The sequence below is a fragment of the Salvelinus namaycush genome, chromosome 5, assembly GCF_016432855.1.
Source record: "Salvelinus namaycush isolate Seneca chromosome 5, SaNama_1.0, whole genome shotgun sequence".
Classification (NCBI taxonomy): domain Eukaryota; kingdom Metazoa; phylum Chordata; class Actinopteri; order Salmoniformes; family Salmonidae; genus Salvelinus; species Salvelinus namaycush.
Genome location: NC_052311.1, coordinates 64,413,715 through 64,433,821, shown reverse-complemented (window position 1 = coordinate 64,433,821; position 20,107 = coordinate 64,413,715). Strand labels below are relative to the sequence as shown.

The 20,107-nt window shown below is 47.7% G+C and overlaps 1 protein-coding gene across 3 annotated transcripts in view; it reads left to right on the top strand.

Moving 5' to 3' along the window:
• The first annotated feature begins 1,984 nt into the window (after positions 1 to 1,984).
• The window catches only part of LOC120048713 (chromodomain-helicase-DNA-binding protein 4-like), a 38,061-nt gene continuing 19,938 nt past the window's right edge, over positions 1,985 to 20,107 (top strand). For all 3 annotated transcript variants that reach the window (XM_038994878.1, XM_038994877.1, XM_038994876.1), the window contains exons 1-18: positions 1,985 to 2,164; positions 2,496 to 2,686; positions 3,216 to 3,337; positions 3,568 to 3,855; positions 4,016 to 4,134; positions 4,523 to 4,622; positions 4,803 to 5,010; positions 5,117 to 5,238; positions 5,360 to 5,486; positions 5,867 to 6,036; positions 6,514 to 6,762; positions 7,120 to 7,323; positions 15,520 to 15,731; positions 17,943 to 18,074; positions 18,323 to 18,422; positions 18,538 to 18,729; positions 19,208 to 19,408; positions 19,561 to 19,698. In XM_038994878.1, coding sequence (XP_038850806.1) covers positions 2,632 to 2,686; positions 3,216 to 3,337; positions 3,568 to 3,855; positions 4,016 to 4,134; positions 4,523 to 4,622; positions 4,803 to 5,010; positions 5,117 to 5,238; positions 5,360 to 5,486; positions 5,867 to 6,036; positions 6,514 to 6,762; positions 7,120 to 7,323; positions 15,520 to 15,731; positions 17,943 to 18,074; positions 18,323 to 18,422; positions 18,538 to 18,729; positions 19,208 to 19,408; positions 19,561 to 19,698 — 2,739 coding nt within the window. In that variant the 5' untranslated portion in view covers positions 1,985 to 2,164; positions 2,496 to 2,631. The remainder of the gene's footprint in view (positions 2,165 to 2,495; positions 2,687 to 3,215; positions 3,338 to 3,567; positions 3,856 to 4,015; positions 4,135 to 4,522; positions 4,623 to 4,802; positions 5,011 to 5,116; positions 5,239 to 5,359; positions 5,487 to 5,866; positions 6,037 to 6,513; positions 6,763 to 7,119; positions 7,324 to 15,519; positions 15,732 to 17,942; positions 18,075 to 18,322; positions 18,423 to 18,537; positions 18,730 to 19,207; positions 19,409 to 19,560; positions 19,699 to 20,107) is intronic.

Sequence of the window (20,107 nt, the reverse complement as noted above, 5' to 3'; positions counted from 1 at the left end):
GGGGAAAAAAGCAGGATATAAACTTTACAGTGGTACAAAAGCCTGGTTGATATGCTGATAATGTACTACTGATAAATCAATATCAGCGATACAGTAACAAAGTCACAAAATGAACCGTGTTTGGTTTCAGGAACCCTGGGCCAGGAAAAATTTCCTTGCAGAGACCTGACGGGGATGGTGAGAGAGGGAGGTAAGAAATTCACACACACACACACACACACACACACACACACACACACTACAACATGATACCATTCTATTGTCTGTCATCTAGAAAATGCCACCCCAAAAGGACAGAGTCCAACCATTCAGAGTGATGCATGACAGTCCACAGTCCATCCATGTAAACACAATGCATACATCACACATATCCCAGATGACTTGATTCTTATCACTGATTCAGTACTAACACATTAGGGTATAAATCAATAAATCGATCAAATCTAATTGATAAAGCACTTTTATTACATCTGCAGTTGCCACAAGGCGTTTTAAATGTTTCTGTCTACAGGGCTCCTGAGTGGCGCAGCGGTCTAAGGCACTGCATCTCAGTGCTAGAGGCGTCACTACAGAACCTGGTTAGATTCCAGGCTGTATTACAACCGGTCGTGATTGGGAGTCCCATAGGGCTGCACACAATTGGCCCAGCGTAGCCCGGGTTAGGGTTTGGCTGGGTAGGCCGTCATTGTAAATAAGAATTTGTTCTTAACTGACTTGCATAGTTAAATAAAGGTTAAATAAAATACAAAAACAATATGCTGATGCTGTCAGGTAGTGTGTTTGCAAACACGGCATCAAAACATTAACATCCCTGGTCAATGCAATCTATTGACCATCTGTTGCCCAATTCAAGTCTGAATGCATCTGTGTATACTTTAGATCTGTGGTTTCCAACCTGTTTCAGCTACTGTACCACCAGCTGAATTTTGCTCTGCCCGGAGTACCCCATCATGTGCATTTTTTCCAGTAGGCCTATGGTCTGATGAGTCTTCTGAGTGAAGACATGGTGGATGTCTTTCATGCCCGAGTCCCCCAGCAGCGGAGTCGAGCTCTTGGGTTGATGAGCACCCCCTGTGGATAGGCCAAGTGCCCTCAGGAGTCCTAGTACCCCTGGTTGGGAACCACTGCTTTAGATGCTCTTCTATATGGTTGAATTCTCTGTGGCGGTCAATGCAATTGACCCTGTTTAAAATTCTAGTTTCCTCTACCCTGTCCACAGCACTGCATGCTCTGAGGGCTATGGAGACAATAGACCCCAACTGTACTGTGCCATCCCATAAGTTGTTCTGTTGAGTCCAGAGACAGGTGCCTAACATGTGACACAGCAGTCCATCATTGACACAAGCAGTACATGTTTCTGGTATCCCTGTGTGTCCCGAACAATTACATGTGTGTGGCAAACCTGTTGTGTTGTGTTGATGTGTGTATTTAAGACTAAGCCATGTGTACCATGTACTTCAGTACAGTTGGCCTAGAGTTATTCCCATGCAAGTGTTATAAAGCAGTCCTATACTGTGAGTGCAGTCTGTAAGTACGCACAGTGGTAGCCTAGCCTACGTGTGGGCTTCCATAGGTCTTCTGGGTGCAGTGGTAGACATGCCAGGAGGACAGTCTGTGAATATTATGGTCTGTCACCAGTGGCCTAGAGTTTCCCTGGAGACCATGTGACTGGTATTTTTTCTCCTGTCTTTTTAGGAGTTGTGTTTATTATGGGATGTTGGTGGCTGGAGTATTATGGTCTGCCAGAGAGAGGGCGGGAGGAGGAGTGTCTCCATGACAACGGGGTTGCTAAGGGGCAGGGTGTGTGTGCAGTAGAAGTGTGTGTGTGTGTGTGTAGAGGGGGGAGGTGCGTGAAGGCTGAGTATTATGGTCTGTCCGTTGCGAGGTAACTATGCAGAGTTGTGTGAGTGTTACAGAACGCCGAGGGAGGGGGGATTATTCTGGGATGTCTGCCCCCTTTGTGTGTTTGTGAGGATGTTAGCTAAGCTCTGCTAGCCACTGAGGCTGGGGGAGAGAAGGGGGACGGAGTGTGCAACGTGTTTTGCGGGGTCATTAACGACATATTTTACTGGATATTGTTGCTCATTAATTTATATTAAAGACTAATACCATTGCTGAGAGACAATTATTACACGAAGGAAACCCATATCTAACAGGGACTACAGTAAGTTTCTCACAAGTCTTAGGGGTTTCACTTGAACCCTGACTGTAACTGTAAGTTTGCCTAAATTGAGTTTGTATCGCGAGTGGGGCAGTATTCCAGAGAGTACTATAATGCACCGATCTATTCAATACACGATGATTGACGGGTGCCCATTGCTACAGCTTCCTGTGCGGTGTGGACAGGCATGCCAATTGAAAACAAATGTTTTTCGATTTAATAAGATAGTTAACATGTCACACCGTGACCTGTCAATGTAATATATACTTATTATTATTCGAGAAATACCAATAGGATTGCTAATTCAAGCAAATGTTTTTTTTTCTTCTTACAGCGACCCCCCCTCCCCAGGACACCCCCGTTCCATTCTCCACCACCCACACGTCTTTTGCCCTCCTCCCTCACAAGATCGGGCAGGGTTCGGTGGAGGGATTAGCTCGCTTTTAATTTAAATTAATTATTATTGAAATATGTCTGGAAGCGAGGACGAGCGGGAAGACTTGGAACCTACAGGACTTGCACATGGTAAGACATCGTCAGCGATCTATTTTTTCAGAACAAGCTTGCAGGTTGGTAACGTTAGTTAACGGTACGTTAGCTAGTTAGCTAGCTGATTTGCTAGCTACTCTAGTCTGGTGCTAGTAGTGACAATTTACATTAGGCAGCCCAGTTCGCTAGCTAGCCGAATGTTTTGCTTCTACACTAGCTGGCAAACTTGTTGGCACGCTAGCTAGCTACCAATAGAGAGTGCGTAAATATTTGCACTGCCAATGCATGCGTGTTGTTGTTAGAAGTTGCGTCCACGACCATTTGCTGGCAAAGTCACACGAGTCATGCGTACTGAACTGGCAGCTGGCGTGCAGTGCATATCTTTATATCAAAATGTATCCAAAACACTGTCAATAAAGCTTGTCTGGAGTTGACAGTTTTAGAATTTTATACAAATCCTTCGGTAATCTATGAATATTTTTTATTATTAATATAATTATCTCGTAATTATCTCAATCAATTATGCATTATATTCAATCAATTCCTGTACCCTTTCCATCGGCAGATGAGGAGGAACCAGAAGAGGCTGTGTCTGACGTCGAGGTCCCCACCAAGTCAAAGAAGAAGAAGAAAGCCAAGAAGAGCCGTGAGAGCAGGATCAACAAGAGACCAAGACCTGTCAGAGAGGTAGGATGGGCATCATCCTTCCTTACATGAAGTATCCTAGTCACTGATATCAGGGATTTCTCCAAGGAAGTTGGGAGGGAAGAATGCATTTTGAAGTATATTAATAACAATACGGATAGCCCCTAGCCTTTGACCCTTTTGACCTGTCCTTAGTATAGATTTTCAGCATTTGTGAGATTTTTTTCTTCTTCATATTTGCATCTATGTTGACTCATTTTGTTTCCTCTCAGGAGGTGCCAGTCAGCTCACCAGAACCCTTCTTAGCAGTGGAGCAAGTAGCGAGGGAGGAGGAAGAGGGAGGAGGAGGTAGAGCCAGGTCAGAAAGCGAGGGAAGTGATTACGCCCCGAGGGGGAAGAAGAAGAAGCGCTCCAGCTCCTCCAAAGACAAGAAGAAGGGAGGAGGGACGAGTGGAGAGAAGGAGAAAGGTGGAGGCTCATCCAGCTCCAAGAGTAAACGCAAAGAACCAGAACTAGAGAAAGATGAGGATGATGAGGATGATGATGATGAAGATAGCCAGGTGAGGATGAAGGCTACGAGGATGTGGGTGTTGCAGGTGGGGTGAACGAGGGAGTCGTTGATTCTGTTTTGATTTGAAGCAGCCCCTGCAATGCACTTAATGACCCTGTTGGCTCAGTGACCCTGAATGTAATGATATCCTCACTCCGCCCACTCTCCAGGAGCCCAAGAGCTCGACTCAGCTGCTGGAGGACTGGGGCATGAAAGACATCGACCATGTCTTCACTCAGAAGGACTACACCACCATCACCAACTACAAGGCCTTCAGCCAGTTTGTCAGGTTAACACACCTCTCTCACGTCTCATGTTTTCTACTTGCTTTTTGCTATTCTCCTTCTATTTCTATTTCCACTGTAGCAGGTTTCAGTACCACTTCACCTGGATAGCGCAGCTTTTGTGGATCGGGGAGAAAGTTACTTCATATCTGTGTGTGACTGAGCTAGCTACGACCAGTCTGAAACTGCCCCTACTTCTACCCCAAACTTAAACTAACATAGCAGGCGTAAAAAGATGCTTGAAAGGAGTCCCCAAATCTGTTTTTCAGAGCAAATGGAAGTTATGTTGAAAATACTATATCCCTGAAAACCGCAAACATCCACTTTCTGCCGGCCCCCCTGTAGAGTGCCCCAAACTTAACCTCTGCCTCTCCTTTGCCCTCACTTCCCCAGACCCCTCATCGCAGCCAAGAACCCCAAGATCGCTGTGTCCAGGATGATGACTCTGATGATGGCCAAGTGGAGGGAGTTCAGCACCAACAACCCTCTGAAGGTAACACAACCCAATACAAGGCATTGCTATTACATTACATTGCTATAACATGACATGACATTGTTATTACATGACATTACATTGCTATTGCAATACATTACAAATGTATTTTGACTATGATTGCATGTTCTTTATAGCAACGGTCCTGATTACCATCCTGCCTTGTCTAACCCTCTGTAGGGCTGTGCCAGTGCCAACGCAGCCCTGGCAGCTGCCAACGTGGCTGCGGCCGTGGAAAGTATGGTGGTGGCAGGGACAGAGGCAGGAGGGGATACAGGGGCGGGGGGTAGTGCCGCTAAAGACTCCCCTCCAGCTGCACCCGCTTCTGTAGCTGTGCCCGCTGTGCCTGCACCCCCACTCCGCAAGGCCAAGACCAAAGAGGGCAAAGGTGAGGAACAAGTTAAAGGAATGCTGATGGAGGGAGCATGTATAATATTATTTTTGGGGATTCGTTGTAGAATAAGGGAATAATTGAACTCCATCTCCCTCTGCAGGCCCCAATGCTCGCAGGAGGTCCAAGCCCAACCCTAAGCCTGCCCCCAAGCCCAAAGCCAAGAAGGTGGCTCCGCTCAAGATTAAACTGGGAGGCTTCAACAGCAAGAGGAAGAGATCCTCGGTAAGAACACTAACTTGTCTGAGAATCAACTGATATGCAGTAAGCCTTGCCATACTTCTGTCCCACAATTCTATCATTGTATCTTTGTCTCTGTTTCTCTCTCTCCCTGTGTTGTTGTCAGAGTGAAGAGGATGAGCTTGACGTGGAGAGTGACTTTGACGACGGGACCTTTGAAGTGTCGGACGGCTCCAACAGCCACAGCAGCCGCTCCAAGAAGAAGGTCAAGACCGCCAAGAAGAAGAAGAAAGGTTGGCATGGAAACGCAACTGTCATCTCTTGACCTCTTATTCTATGTAATGGAGGTGTCTACATGCTATACCTTGGGGCTATAGCATGTAGACTAGTGTTCAGTCACATACCTTAGATCAGGAGAGCTATAGGGGTTTCAGGCTTTTGTTCCAGTCTAGCACTAACACACTTGATTCAACTAATTGTGTTGTTGATGATCATGTGATTAGAGGAATCAGAGGATTAGAGGAACCAAGGACCTGGCTCTCAGCCAATCCTTTGATAATATTACATGTTTTTGACAGGACCATCATCATGTACCATCCCCCTCCCTCCTAACTCCTCCTCTTCCCTCCTAACCCCTCCCCCTCCCTCCTAACTCCTCCTCTTCCCATCCCAGTTGAGGAGGATGGTGACGGCTATGAGACAGACCACCAGGACTACTGTGAGGTGTGCCAGCAGGGAGGGGAGATCATCCTGTGTGACACCTGTCCCAGGGCCTACCACATGGTCTGTCTGGACCCCGACATGGAGAAGGCCCCCGAGGGCAAGTGGAGCTGCCCCCACTGTGTAAGTACACAATGTGCCCAGTCTGAAGCCGGCCCATAGTCCAACCCATGGCTAGGTAGAGTTAACACCATATTGCTTGTATACACTGTATGTATTTTCTCTTTAATGACTAAAGATTGATGTGATATCCTATTTCTGATATTGACCTTTTTCTATCCTGGTCCTTCTCTCTTTCACTCCTCCTATCTTTCACTCTCCTTCCATTTGTCCTTCATCACCCCCCCTTCCTCCCCTACTCTCACCTCCCCTCTCTGGTTCTGCCCCCTTTCCCCCACTCTCGCTTCCCCTCCATCATTCCACTCCCCTCTCTTCCCATTTCCTCTCAACACCCCCCCACCTCTTCCCTCCCTCTCCCTCCTCACTCCCCTTCCTGCACTCTCACTACCCCCTCCACCACACCCCTCCCGCATTCTCCCCCCCCCCCCTCCCCCGCCTGCGCTCTCCTCCCACTCTCTTTTTGTTCCTCCCTCCCTGCAGGAGAAAGAGGGGATCCAGTGGGAGGCCAGAGAGGAGCTGTCTGAGGGAGAGGGGGAGGACGAGGAGGTGGGGAGGGATGAGGGATGGGTAGAGGAGGAGGATGACCATCACATAGAGTTCTGCAGGGTGTGTAAGGATGGAGGAGAACTGCTGTGCTGTGACACCTGTACCTCCTCCTACCACATCCACTGTCTCAACCCCCCCCTCCCCGAGATACCCAACGGGGAATGGATCTGCCCACGCTGCATGGTGAGCCCTGCCACCCTGTGTATGTGTATGTCTGTGAGAGAGAGAGAGAATTAATCTCAACGTATGGGTGTTGGATGTACATTATTATTAAAGGGAACATGTTCTGTTATACTTGTGTGGGTGGCTACACCTACATCATATGGAATTCTTGATTTGAGTCAGCTATACAGCTGCCATTTCACTCTCATTTCTGATCTCTCCTCGTATACGCTGGCATTGTTTTTTAAATGTATAATGACGAAAGATTGCAGATAGAGATGCAATATGTAGTGTTGACATGATTGACAAAGAAGGTATTTTTTTACACAAGATATTTCTTTGTGAATGTATATCTGATTGTTCCTGAATTTCCCTCAGTGCCCGGGAATGAAGGGTAAAGTCCAGAAGGTTCTGACCTGGAAGTGGGGTGAACCTCCGCCCCCTACACCTGTGCCCCGCCCACTGGACCTCCCAGCCGAGGCCCCAGACCCTGTCCCATTGGCCGGCCGACCAGAGCGGCAGTTCTTTGTCAAATGGTGCAACATGTCTTACTGGCACTGCTCCTGGGTCCAAGAGCTACAGGTAACATGCACAACCAGCAATATGCCACTGTAATATGCAGGATCAATTAGGGCTGTGGCGGCCATTACATTTTGTCAGACGGTTATTGTCATGCAAAAGACTGCTGGTCTCATGGTAATTGACCGTTAATTAACATAAACACGTTAGGGGACAGAATGCGGTCGGACCATCACATAATTGGCATATATATTACTCTTACAGAATTTCCACATGGGTGAGGATATTGGAAATTTAATCAAAGCCTACTGGATGATTAACTAGGACAGAAGAATTTATAACTGATTTTTTCCGACATAACATAGGTACAGCAGATCCCCTTATTGTATGGGACACTTTTAAATGTGCCTTTAGAGGCCATGCAATTCAGTACTCATCGATAAAACAAAAGACATTTAGATCAAAAGAGTCCATGTTAACAAAGGAAATTGAAGGACTAACAGTACAGATAGATAGCAATAAAAACTGAACCATAGAGGAAAAACAAAAAGAAATGGAGGAACTTATTCTAGAAAGATCCAGTGTAATATATTATAAAAATAAAGCGAACTGGATGGAATATGGGGAAAATGCACCAAATTATTTTTAGATCAAATTTTTTGGTTGAAAAATGTGTTACAAATGATGGATGAGCTGGTGCATGATATCTAAGGAAGTCTCGAGCAATTGCTCGTTTCAGGTAGAGGTAGAGTATCGCCTGAGGTAGAGCATCTCATGATAAGCTGTAGACCACACTACCTACCGAGAGAGTTTTCATCTGTATTCTTCGTAGCTGTTTACATACCACCACAGTCAGTGGGTGGCACTAAGACAGCATTGAATGAGCTGTATTCCGCCATAAGCAAACAAGAAAATGCTCACCCAGAGGCGGCGCTCCTAGTAGCCCGGGGATTTTAATGCAGGGAAACTTAAATCCGTTTTACCAAATTTCTATCAGCATGCTAAATATGCAACTAGAGGAAAAATAACTCTGGACCACCTATACTCCACACACAGAGCCACATACAAGGCTCTCCCTCGTCCTCCATTTGGCAAATATGACCATAATTCTATTCTCCTGATTCCTGCTTACAAGCAAAAATTAAAGCAGGAAGCACCAGTGACTAGATCAATAAAAAAAGTGGTCAGATGAAGCAGATGCTAAGCTACAGGACTGTTTTGCTAGCATAGACTGGAATATGCTCCGGGATTCCTCCGATGGCATTGAGGAGTACACCACATCTGTCTTTGGCTTCATCAATAAGTGCATCGATGATGTTGTCCCCAAAGTGATTGTACGTACATACTCCAACCAGAAGTCATGGATTATAGGCAACATCCGCACTGAGCTAAAGGCTAGAGCTGCCGCTTTCAAGGAGCGGGACTCTAACCGGGAAGCTTATAAGAAATCCCACTAGGCCCTCCGACGAACCATCAAGCAGGCAAAGCATCAATACAGGACTAAGATCGAGTCGTACTACACCGGCTCTGATGCTCGTCGGATGTGGCAGGGCCTGCAAACCATTACAAACTACAAAGGGAAGCACAGCCGAGAGCTGCCCAGTGACACGAGCCTACCAGACGAGCTAAACTACTTCTATGCTCGCTTCGAGGCAAATAACACCGAAACATGCATGAGAGCACCAGCTGTTCCGGAAGACTTGTGCGATCACACTCTCCGCAGCCGATGTGAGTAAGACCTTTAAACAGGTCAACATTCACAAGGCCGCAGGGCCAGACAGATTACCAGGACGTGTACTGCGAGCATGCGCTGACCAACTGGCAAGTGTCTTCGCTGACATTTTCAACCTCTCCCTGTCCGTGTCTGTAATACCAACATGTTTTAAGCAAACCACCATAGTGCTTGTTCCCAAGAACACTAAGGTAACCTGCCTAAATGACTACCAACCCGTAGCACTCACCTCTGTAGCCATTTAAGTGCTTTGAAATGCTGGTCATGGCTCACATCAACACCATCATCCCAGAAACCCGAGACCCACTCCAATTTGCTTCCCGCCACAACAGATCCACAGATGATGCAATCTCTATTGCACTCCACACTGCCCGTTCCCACCTGGACAAAAGGTACACCTATGTGAGAATGCTATTCATTGACTACATCTCAGCGTTCAACACCATAGTGCCCTCAAAGCTCATCAATAAGATAAACCTACAAACCTATTCCCCCTCAGGAGACTGAAAAGATTTGGCATGGGTCCTCAGATCCTCAAAAGTTTCTACACCTGCACCATCGAGAAAATCCTGACTGGTTGCATCACTGCCTGGTATGGCAACTGCTCAGCCTCCGACAGCAAGGCACTACAGAGGGTAGTGCGAACTTCCCAGTACATCACTGGGGCCAAGCTTCCTGCCATCCAGGACCTCTATACCAGGCGGTGTCAGGGGAAGGCCCTAAAAATTGCCAAAGACTCCAGCCACCCTGGTCATAGACTGTTCTATGTGAAGGTGAGGGTGACCGTGACCCCCAGCTTCTCCATAAAGGCTTTCCAGACCCGCAAAGTGAACTGGGGACCACGGTCGGTAACGATGTCCTCTGGAAGACTGTAGTACCGGAAGACCTGCTGGAACAGTGACCTGGAGAGTGGTAGGTAGTCCAGAGAGAGGGATAAAACGGGGGGATTTAGAGAATCTGTCAACAACAACCATAATAGTGGTAAAACCATCAGAAAGGTCGAGATCAGTTACAAAGTTTATGGACAGGTGTGACCAAGGCCGCTGAGGCATGGGAAGGGGAAATAGTTTTCCTGCTGGAGTGTGCCAGGGAGATTTGGATTGAGCGCCAGCTCATTCCATCTACTGGAGGCTGCCACATTCTGAAAGGTGAGGGCATACTCTGCAGTGGTCTGGGCACCCTGCTGGAGTTGGAACAGTCGCTCACTTCCCTCTCTGCCCTCTGGAGGTTGGTCGAAGACCGCCCTGAACAGAGCCATGAACCTCTCATAGTAACCCAGTTCCTCCTCCCATGCGGACCGTGGCAACCTTGGACCTCTCGATGATGGGGGCTCCCGTTTGATAGGTGAAGTAGAGGGAGCACTTGAGTAGGAAGCCACGGCATTTCGATGAAGTTCCGTCATACTTCTCCGGAAGGGATAGTCAGGCATCGCTGACCTGGGCGGACGGCTGGGTGGGCTGGGGGAGTGGCTCACTGTGATGACCCGTGGTAGGAGGCCCTCTGATAGGGGTATGGAGAACCTCGCTGGTGGTGTCGAGGCGGTGGAGAACATGGAAGTTTTCCCTCATGGTTGTACCCAGTTGCGACATTTGGTTGTGGTGTTGGTGGAGTAGATGACCCTGTTCATTGACCGTCTAGAAGAAGGTTTTATCTTCTGCTGCTTCCATATTGTGAGGTGGTATTCTGTAACGTATATGCCGGGAGTCAGGAAACAGGTGCAGAAGGTGAGTTTAATAATCAAATCAAATGTTATTGGTCACATACATGGCTAGCAGATGTTAATGTGAGTGTAGCGAAATGCTTGTGCTTCTAGTTCCGACAGTGCAGTAATATCTAACAAGTAATGTAATAATTCCCCAACTACCTAATACACACAAATCTAAAGAGCTGGAATAAGAATATGTATCATGACACAAGGCGAGCCCCAGATGCAGACACAGGAGGCAGATGGTTGGAGTCTTACAATATTTATTAATCAAATAGGATAAGGCAAGAGAATGGTCGCGGACAGGCAAAAGAGTCAAAACCAGTTCAGAGTCCAAAAGGTACCGAAGGGCAGGCAGAATCAAGGTCAGAGCAGGCAGGATGATCAGGCAGGCGGGAAAGTAGTCCAGAGACAAGCAGGGGTCAAAACCTGGAAGACTAACAAAAAGAGAATAGCAAAAGGAGATCGGGAAAAACACGCTGGCTGACTTGACTAACATACAAGACGAACTGGCACAGAGAGACAGGAATCACAGGGAAAAATACACAGGGAAAAATAAGCGACAGCTGGAGGGGGTGGAGACAATAACAGGAACAGGTGAAACAGATCAGGGCGTGACATATGTACGTATAAATATATGGATGAGCGATGGCCGAACGGCATAGGAAAGGTGCAGTAGATGGTTTAAGGTACAGTATATACATATGAGATGAGTAATGTAAGATATGTTAACATTATTAAAGTGGCATTGTTTAAAGTGACTTGTGATCCATTTATTAAAGTGGCCAGTGATTTGAGTCTCTATGTAGGCAGCAGCCTCTCTGAGTTAGTGATTGCTGTTTAGCAGTCTGATGGCCTTGAGATAGAAGCTGTTTTTCAGTCTCTCGGTCCCAGCATTGATGTACCTGTACTGACCTCGCCTTCTGGATGGTAGCGGGGTGAACAGGCAGTGGCTCGGGTGGTTGTTGTCCTTGATGATCTTTTTGGCCCTCCTGTGACTTTGGGTGCTGTAGGTGTCTTGGAGTGCATGTAGTTTGCCCCCGGTGATGCGTTGTGCAGACTGCACCACTCTCTGGAGAGCCTTACGGTTGCGGGCGGTGCAGTTGCCGTACCAAGCGGTGATACAGCCCGACAGGATGCTCTCGATTGGGCATCTGTAAAAGTTTGTGAGGGTTTTAGGTGACAAGCCAAATTTCTTCAGCCTCCTGAGGTTGAAGTGACTCTCTGACTGGCCACGTAGTCATGAGTGAACAGGGAGTACAGGACGGGGCTGAGCATGCACCCTTGTGGGGCCCCAGTGTTGAGGGTCAGCGAAGTGGAGATGTTGTTTCCTACCTTCACCACCTGGGGGCGGCCAATCAGATAGTCCAGGACCCAATTGCACAGGTCGGGGTTCTGACCCAGGGCCTCCAGCTTAATGATGAGCTTGGAGGGTACTATGGTGTTGAATGCTGAGCTGTAGTCAATGAACAGCATTCTTACATAGGTATTTCTCTTGTCCAGATGGGATAGGGCAGTGTGCAGTGTGATGGCGATTGCATCGTCTGTGGACTTGTTGGGGTGGTATGCAAACTGAAATGGGTCTAGGGTGGCAGGTAAGGTGGAGGTAATATGATCATTGACTAGTCTCTCAAAGCACTTCATGATGACAGAAGTGAGTGCTATGGGGTGGTAGTCATTTAGTTCAGTTGTCTTTGCCTTCTTGGGTACAGGAACAATGGTCTCCATCTTGAAGCATGTGGGGACAGCAGACTGGGATAGGGAGCGATTGAATATGTCTGTAAACACACCAGCCAGCTGGTCTGCGCATGCTCTGAGGCGGCGGCTAGGGATGCCATCTGGGCCAGCAGCCTTGCGAGGGTTAACACTTTTAAATGTCTTACTCATGTTGGCCACGGATAAGGAGAGGGTGGCACTGTATTATCCTCAAAGCGGGCAAAGAAGGTGTTTAGTTTGTCTGGAAGCGAGACGTCGGTGTCCGTGACGTGGCTGGTTTTCTTTTTGTAGTCCGTGATTTCCTGTAGACCCTGCCACATACGTCTCGTGTCTGAGCCATTGAATTGCAACTTCACTTTGTCCCTATACCGACATTTCGCTTGTTTGATTGCCTTGCGGAGGGAATAACTACACTTTGTATTTGGCCATATTCTCAGTCCTCTTTCCATGGTTAAATGCGGTGGTTCGCGCTTTCAGTTTTGCGCGAATGCCGCCATCTATCCACGGTTTCTAGTTAGGGTAGGTTTTAATAGTCACAGTGGGTACAACATCTCCAATGCACTTCCTTATAAACTCACTCACAGAGTCAGTATATATATCGATGTTAATCTCTGAGTCTGCCCGGATCATTTCCCAGTCCGAGTGATCAAAATAATCTTGAAGCGTGGATTCCGATTGGTCAGACCAGTGTTGAATGGTTCTAGTCACGGGTACATCCTGTTTGAGTTTCTGCCTATAAGACGGTCGGAACAAGATGGAGTCGTGGTCGGATTTTCCCGAAGGGAGGGCGAGGAAGGGCCTTGTATGCATTGCAATTGCCTTGTATGCATTCCTAAGGACTCGAAACGAGGCAACCATCTCTGTCGGCGCCATCTTCATGAAACGATACAAAAGAACAAACATGAGAAGCGAACTGAACATGAGAGAAAACAATACCACCTCATGACTGATGACAACTGAGGGCAAAATAAAGGGGGCGAAATTAAGGAGAAAATTATGACCACGTGTGTGTAATGATGAGGAACAGGTGTGCGTAATATAATAGCCTGTACCGGTGGTTGGTAGACCGGCGACGTCGAGCGCTGGAGGGAGGGAGCAGAAGTAGGTGTGACAATATGTTTATAAGTCCCGTGCCATTATTTTATTTTACATGATTTTATAGTAAGAAGGATATAATTGAAATTAGCTGAATAAAATAGAAAGGATATTTTCCCCATTTATGGAGCATATGAAGTGGCAATGTTGAGCGAAAAAGTGATCACTTGAAACAGGTCCTATATGCTAGATTTGAGAGTTATTTGGCAACTTTAGTTGTGAGTGATACAAACCATAGAATGTCTCAGAAATCAGGCTGCTTGGGTTTTATAGCGGAACATGTGCTTAATATGAGCAGCTGAGAAAGAAATATAACAACACTTATTTCACTCAACGCGGCAGGTAGCCTAGTGGTTAGAGTGTTGGGCCAGTAACCGAAAGGTTGCTGGATCAAATCCCGAGCTGACAAGGTAAAAATCTGTCGTTGGGCCCCTGAACAAGGCACTGTTCCCCGGTAGGCTTGCCTAGTTAAATAAAGGTTCAATTATATATAGATTAAAAAATAATAATAATAATGCAGTCCACACTCAAAGGCAATTACTCACATTTGTTAGGCTAGACCCAATATGTTCCAAAGACATCTTAAATCAGTTTGTTTTATGTTTTTCTGCCATGTGTAATATGCGGTAGGCTATGTATTGTAAAGACACAACAATCATCATTTCAATTTGTTGTTTTTGAGCTTGGGCTAATAAGCCTATGCATAAACTCAAATATGCGTTTGGGTGTTTTGAATTAGTCATCATCTGAGAAAGCGCTGTCCATTTTGTTAGGTTAGGCTTTGAAACAACATCCACAACAACCATGTTTTATACTGTTTCAACCTGCTGTTGAACTTGTTTCTTCAAATTGATCATCACAGTGATGTGAGTTTTAAAAGTATGATAGGCCTTCTGTTTTGATGATAAGTGTTTGATGTGATTTTCCATTGCATTTGCTTTGATGTCAGAGTGGTTAGAGGGACAATAGAGCCCTGAGTACCAGACCATTATGACCTGATGGAAGGACAATAGAGCCCTGAGTACCAGACCATTATGACCTGATGGAGGGACAATAGAACCCTGAATTCCAGGCCATTAGCAACCTGATGGAGGGACAATAGAGCCCTGAGTACAAGACCATTAGGACCTGATGGAGGGACAATAGAGCCCTGAGTACCACGCTGTTAGGACCTGATGGAGGGACAATAGAGCCCTGAGTACAAGACCATTAGGACCTGATGGAGGGACAATAGAGCCCTGAGTACCACGCTGTTAGGACCTGATGGAGGGACAATAGAGCCCTGAGTACAAGACCATTAGGACCTGATGGAGGGACAATAGAGCCCTGAGTACCACGCTGTTAGGACCTGATGGAGGGACAATAGAGCCCTGAGTACCAGGCCGTTAGGACCTGATGGAGGGACAATAGAGCCCTGAGTACCACGCTGTTAGGACCTGATGGAGGGACAATAGAGCCCTGAGTACCAGGCCATTAGGACCTGATGGAGGGACAATAGAGCCCTGAGTACAAGACCATTAGGACCTGATGGAGGGACAATAGAGCCCTGAGTACCAGGCCATTATGACCTGATGGAGGGACAATAGAGCCCCGAGTACCAGGCCATTATGACCTGATTGAGGGACAATAGAGCCCTGAGTACCAGACCATTAGGAACTGATGGAGAGACAATAGAGCCCTGCGTACCAGGCCATTAGGAACTGATGGAGGGACAATAGAGCCCTGAGTACCAGGCCATTATGACCTGATGGAGAGACAATAGAGCCCTGAGTACCAGACCATTAGGAGCTGATGGTAGTTAGTAAGTTGGGTACTACCAAAGCATGTCCAGAGTGCATAAAAGGAGATTACCGTGACTCAACGGTCTCGTGGAATTTTTCTGCCGTCATGACTGCCGGTGTGGCGGTAATACGGTCACCGCAACAGCCCTAGGCTCAATGTCTTCATCCTTATGTGCTAAATAGAGAGTAGACTCATCTTTTACCCTCTTCACTTTTTTCCCTCCCTCCAGTTGGAGCTGAACTGCCAGGTGATGTTCCGTAACTACCAGAGGAAGACGGACATGGACGAGCCCCCGCTGGTGGACTTCGGAGGGGAGGGGGACGATGACAAGAGCACTAAGAGGAAGAACAAGGACCCCCTGTACGTCCACATGGAGGAGGAGTTCTACCGTTATGGAGTCAAGATGGAGTGGCTCATGATCCACCGCATCCTCAACCACAGGTAGCGCACACACAGGCACCTGGGATACACACGCTAACACACACGCACACACCTGGGATACACACGCTAACACACCTGGGATACACACGCTAACACACACACGCACACACCTGGGATACACACGCTAACACACACACGCACACACCTGGGATACACACGCTAACACACACACGCACACACCTGGGATACACACGCTAACACACACACACACAGGCACCTGGGATACACACGCTAACACACACACGCACACACCTGGGATACACACGCTAACACACACACGCACACACCTGGGATACACACGCTAACACACACACGCACACACCTGGGATACACACGTAAACACACACACCTACACACCTGGGATACACACCCAAACACACACACGCACACACCTGGGATACACACGCAAACACACACACGCATACACCTGGGATACACACGCTAACACACACACGCACACACCTGGGATACACACGCTAACACACACACACCTGGGATACACACGCACACACCTGGGATACACACGCTAACACACACACGCACACACCTGGGATACACACGCAAACACACACACGCACACACCTGGGATACACACGCAAACACACACACGCACACACCTGGGATACACACGCTAAAACACACACGCACACACCTAGGATACACACGCTAACACACACACGCACACACCTGGGATACACATGCTAACACACACACACACCTGGGATACACACGCTAACACACACACACACACCTGGGATACACACGCTAACGCACACACCTGGGATACACACGCTAACACACACACACCGGGGATACACACGCTAACACACACACGCACACACCTGGGATACACACGCTAACACACACACGCACACACCTGGGATACACACGCTAACACACACACGCACACACCTGGGATACACATGCTAACACACACACGCACACACCTGGGATACACACGCTAACACACACACTCACACACCTGGGATACACACGCTAACACACACACGCCTGGGATACACACGCTAACACACACACACCTGAGATACACACACTAACACACACACACCTGGGATGCACACGCTAACACACACACACACCTGGGATACACACGCTAACACACACACACCTGGATACACACGCTAACACACACACACACCTGGGGTACACACGCTAACACACACACACACACCTGGGATACACACGCTAACACACACACACACACACACCTGGGATACACACACTAACACACACACACCTGGGATACACACGCTAACACACACACACCTGGGATACACACGCTAACACACACACACCTGGGATACACACGCTAACACACACACAAACCTGGGATACACACGCTAACACACACACAAACCTGGGATACACACGCTAACACACACACACACCTGGGATACACACGCTAACACACACACACCTGGGATACACACGCTAACACACACACACACCTGGGATATACACATTAAACACACACACACCTGGGATACACACATTAAACACACACACACCTTGGATACACACACACACCTGGGATACACACATTAAACACACACACACCTGGGATACACACGCTAACACACACACACCTGGGATACACACGCTAACACACACACACCTGGGATACACACGCTAACACACACACACCTGGGATACACACGCTAACACACACACACCTGGGATACACACGCTAACACACACACACCTGGGATACACACGGTAACCCACACACACCTGGGATACACACGCTAACACACACACACCTGGGATACACACGCTAACACACACACACCTGGGATACACACGCTAACACACACACACCTGGGATACACACGCTAACACACACACACCTGGGATACACACGCTAACACACACACACCTGGGATACACACGCTAACACACACACACCTGGGATACACACGCTAACCCACACACACCTGGGATACACACGCTAACCCACACACACCTGGGATACACACGCTAACCCACACACACCTGGGATACACACGCTAACACACACACACACACCTGGGATACACACGCTAACACACACACACACACCTGGGATACACACGCTAACACACCACAGCATAGGTAACATACTACCACCTCCTTACACAGTCAGTTCTGTAAAGGAATACAGATGTAAACCATAATATCATCATTCTCCTTCCCCTCTCCTCCTCTCTCCAGTGTGGATAAGAAGAACAACGTGCACTTCCTGATCAAGTGGAGGGATCTGGCCTACGACCAGGCCTCCTGGGAGAGTGAGGAGATGGACATCCCAGAGTACGACCAATACAAGCAGACCTACTGGAACCACAGGTGCACACACACACACACACACACACACACACACACACACACACACACACACACACACACACACACACACACACATAAAAACATGCACATACTCACCCATGCATGCACACAAAACTCTGACAACTCTGCCTATAGCAACTTATAGTAACCTATAGCAACCTGTAGTAAGTAACCTGAAGCAATAATCTAATCCTCTTCATGTCTTCCATCTTTCTCTACCTACCAACTCTTCCATCTCTCTCTCTCAGAGAGTTGATGTTGGGAGATGAGGGCAGGCCTGGTAAGAAGCTGAAGAAGATAGCTAAAGTGAAGAAGAGTGAGAAACCCCCTGCTAACCCTGTGGTGGATGTAAGTACGGCTACTTCCTTGTTCCTTTTCATGTGAATCTTCCAAATCTCCCATTCACATTGATTCATGATTCTGTGATGTAAATGAAGATGTTTATCTTCCACTTCCCCTCCAGCCCACCATCAAGTTTGACCATCAGCCAGACTACCTGGACACTACACGGGGAACGCTGCACCCCTACCAGCTGGAGGGTCTCAACTGGCTGCGTTTCTCCTGGGCTCAGGCCACTGACACTATACTGGCTGATGAGATGGGTCTAGGCAAGACTGTCCAGACCGCTGTCTTCCTCTACTCACTCTACAAAGAGGTGTGTTGTTAGGGTCTGTATTGGGGTCTGTGTGTGCTGGATAGGCAAAAGGATGTGGTCATCTGATTCCACAGCGATGTGTTTCAGAGAGTGTGTGAGAGAGAGAGCGATATCCTGTGTGTATGTAAGTTTGTGTCTCTCTTCCAGTCTGCCTTCCCTTATCAATAATTTCAGTGGGGGTACTGCCAAACCCTGGACAAACAATAAAACCGCCCATCAAAGTGGAAAAAGAGTCCAAAAAGAGGGACTCTGTCCTAAAGGCAGGCTGGGACAAATACAAGCAAAGTCCACATAGTCTTATCAGAAGGCTAGGTTGAGTTATTACTCTTCTGCTAAATACCTAGTGACGTGAATGATCAGTCCAGTGTTAGGGGATAAGGGCAGAGCATCTAAATCGGACTTAGGCACTTCTCTTTTCTGATTCACCTGAAGTGTTTTACTCACTCACCTATTAACCCCTGACCTTCCACCTCTCCAGGGTCATTCAAAGGGCCCGTTCCTGGTGAGCGCCCCCCTGTCCACCATCATTAACTGGGAGAGAGAGTTTGAGTTGTGGGCCCCGGACATGTACGTGGTGACCTACGTAGGAGACAAGGACAGCAGAGCCGTCATCAGAGAGAACGAGTTCTCCTTCGAGGGCAATGCCATCCGGGGGGGCAAGAAGGCCTCTAAGATGAAGGTGAGAGACGAGTGGGATGGGAGGATGGGGAAAGACTGATAAGGTGCGGTCATGGTTGTTATTGTTGTTGATTTTTTTCTATCTCCCTCATTATATCTTTATTGTTACCCCCTAATCCTCTGCCCCCTCCCTCTCGCTCTGTCCCCCTGCAGAAAGACTCATCCGTGAAGTTCCATGTCCTGCTGACGTCCTATGAGCTGATCACTATAGACCAGGCTGTGCTGGGCTCCATAGACTGGGCCTGTCTGGTGGTGGATGAGGCCCACAGGCTGAAGAACAACCAGTCAAAGGTCAGACACACACCAGTACAATAACCATTATAGTCATAACCAGTACCGTAACCATTATAGTCATAACCAGTACCGTAACCATTATAGTCATAACCAGTACCGTAACCATTATAGTCATAACCAGTACCGTAACCATTATAGTCATAACCAGTACCGTAACCATTATATAATCATCCCGAGTGGCGCAGCAGTCTAAGGCACTGCATCTCAGTACAAGAGGCGTCACTACAGTCCCTGATTCGAACCCAGGCTGTATCACATCCAGCCGTGATTGGGAGTCCCATAGGGCAGCGCACAATTGGCCCAGCGTCGTCCGGGTTTGACCGGGGTAGGCCATCATTGTAAATAAGAATTTGTTCTTAACTAACTTGCCTAGTTAAATAAAGGTTAAATAAATAAAATCAGAACC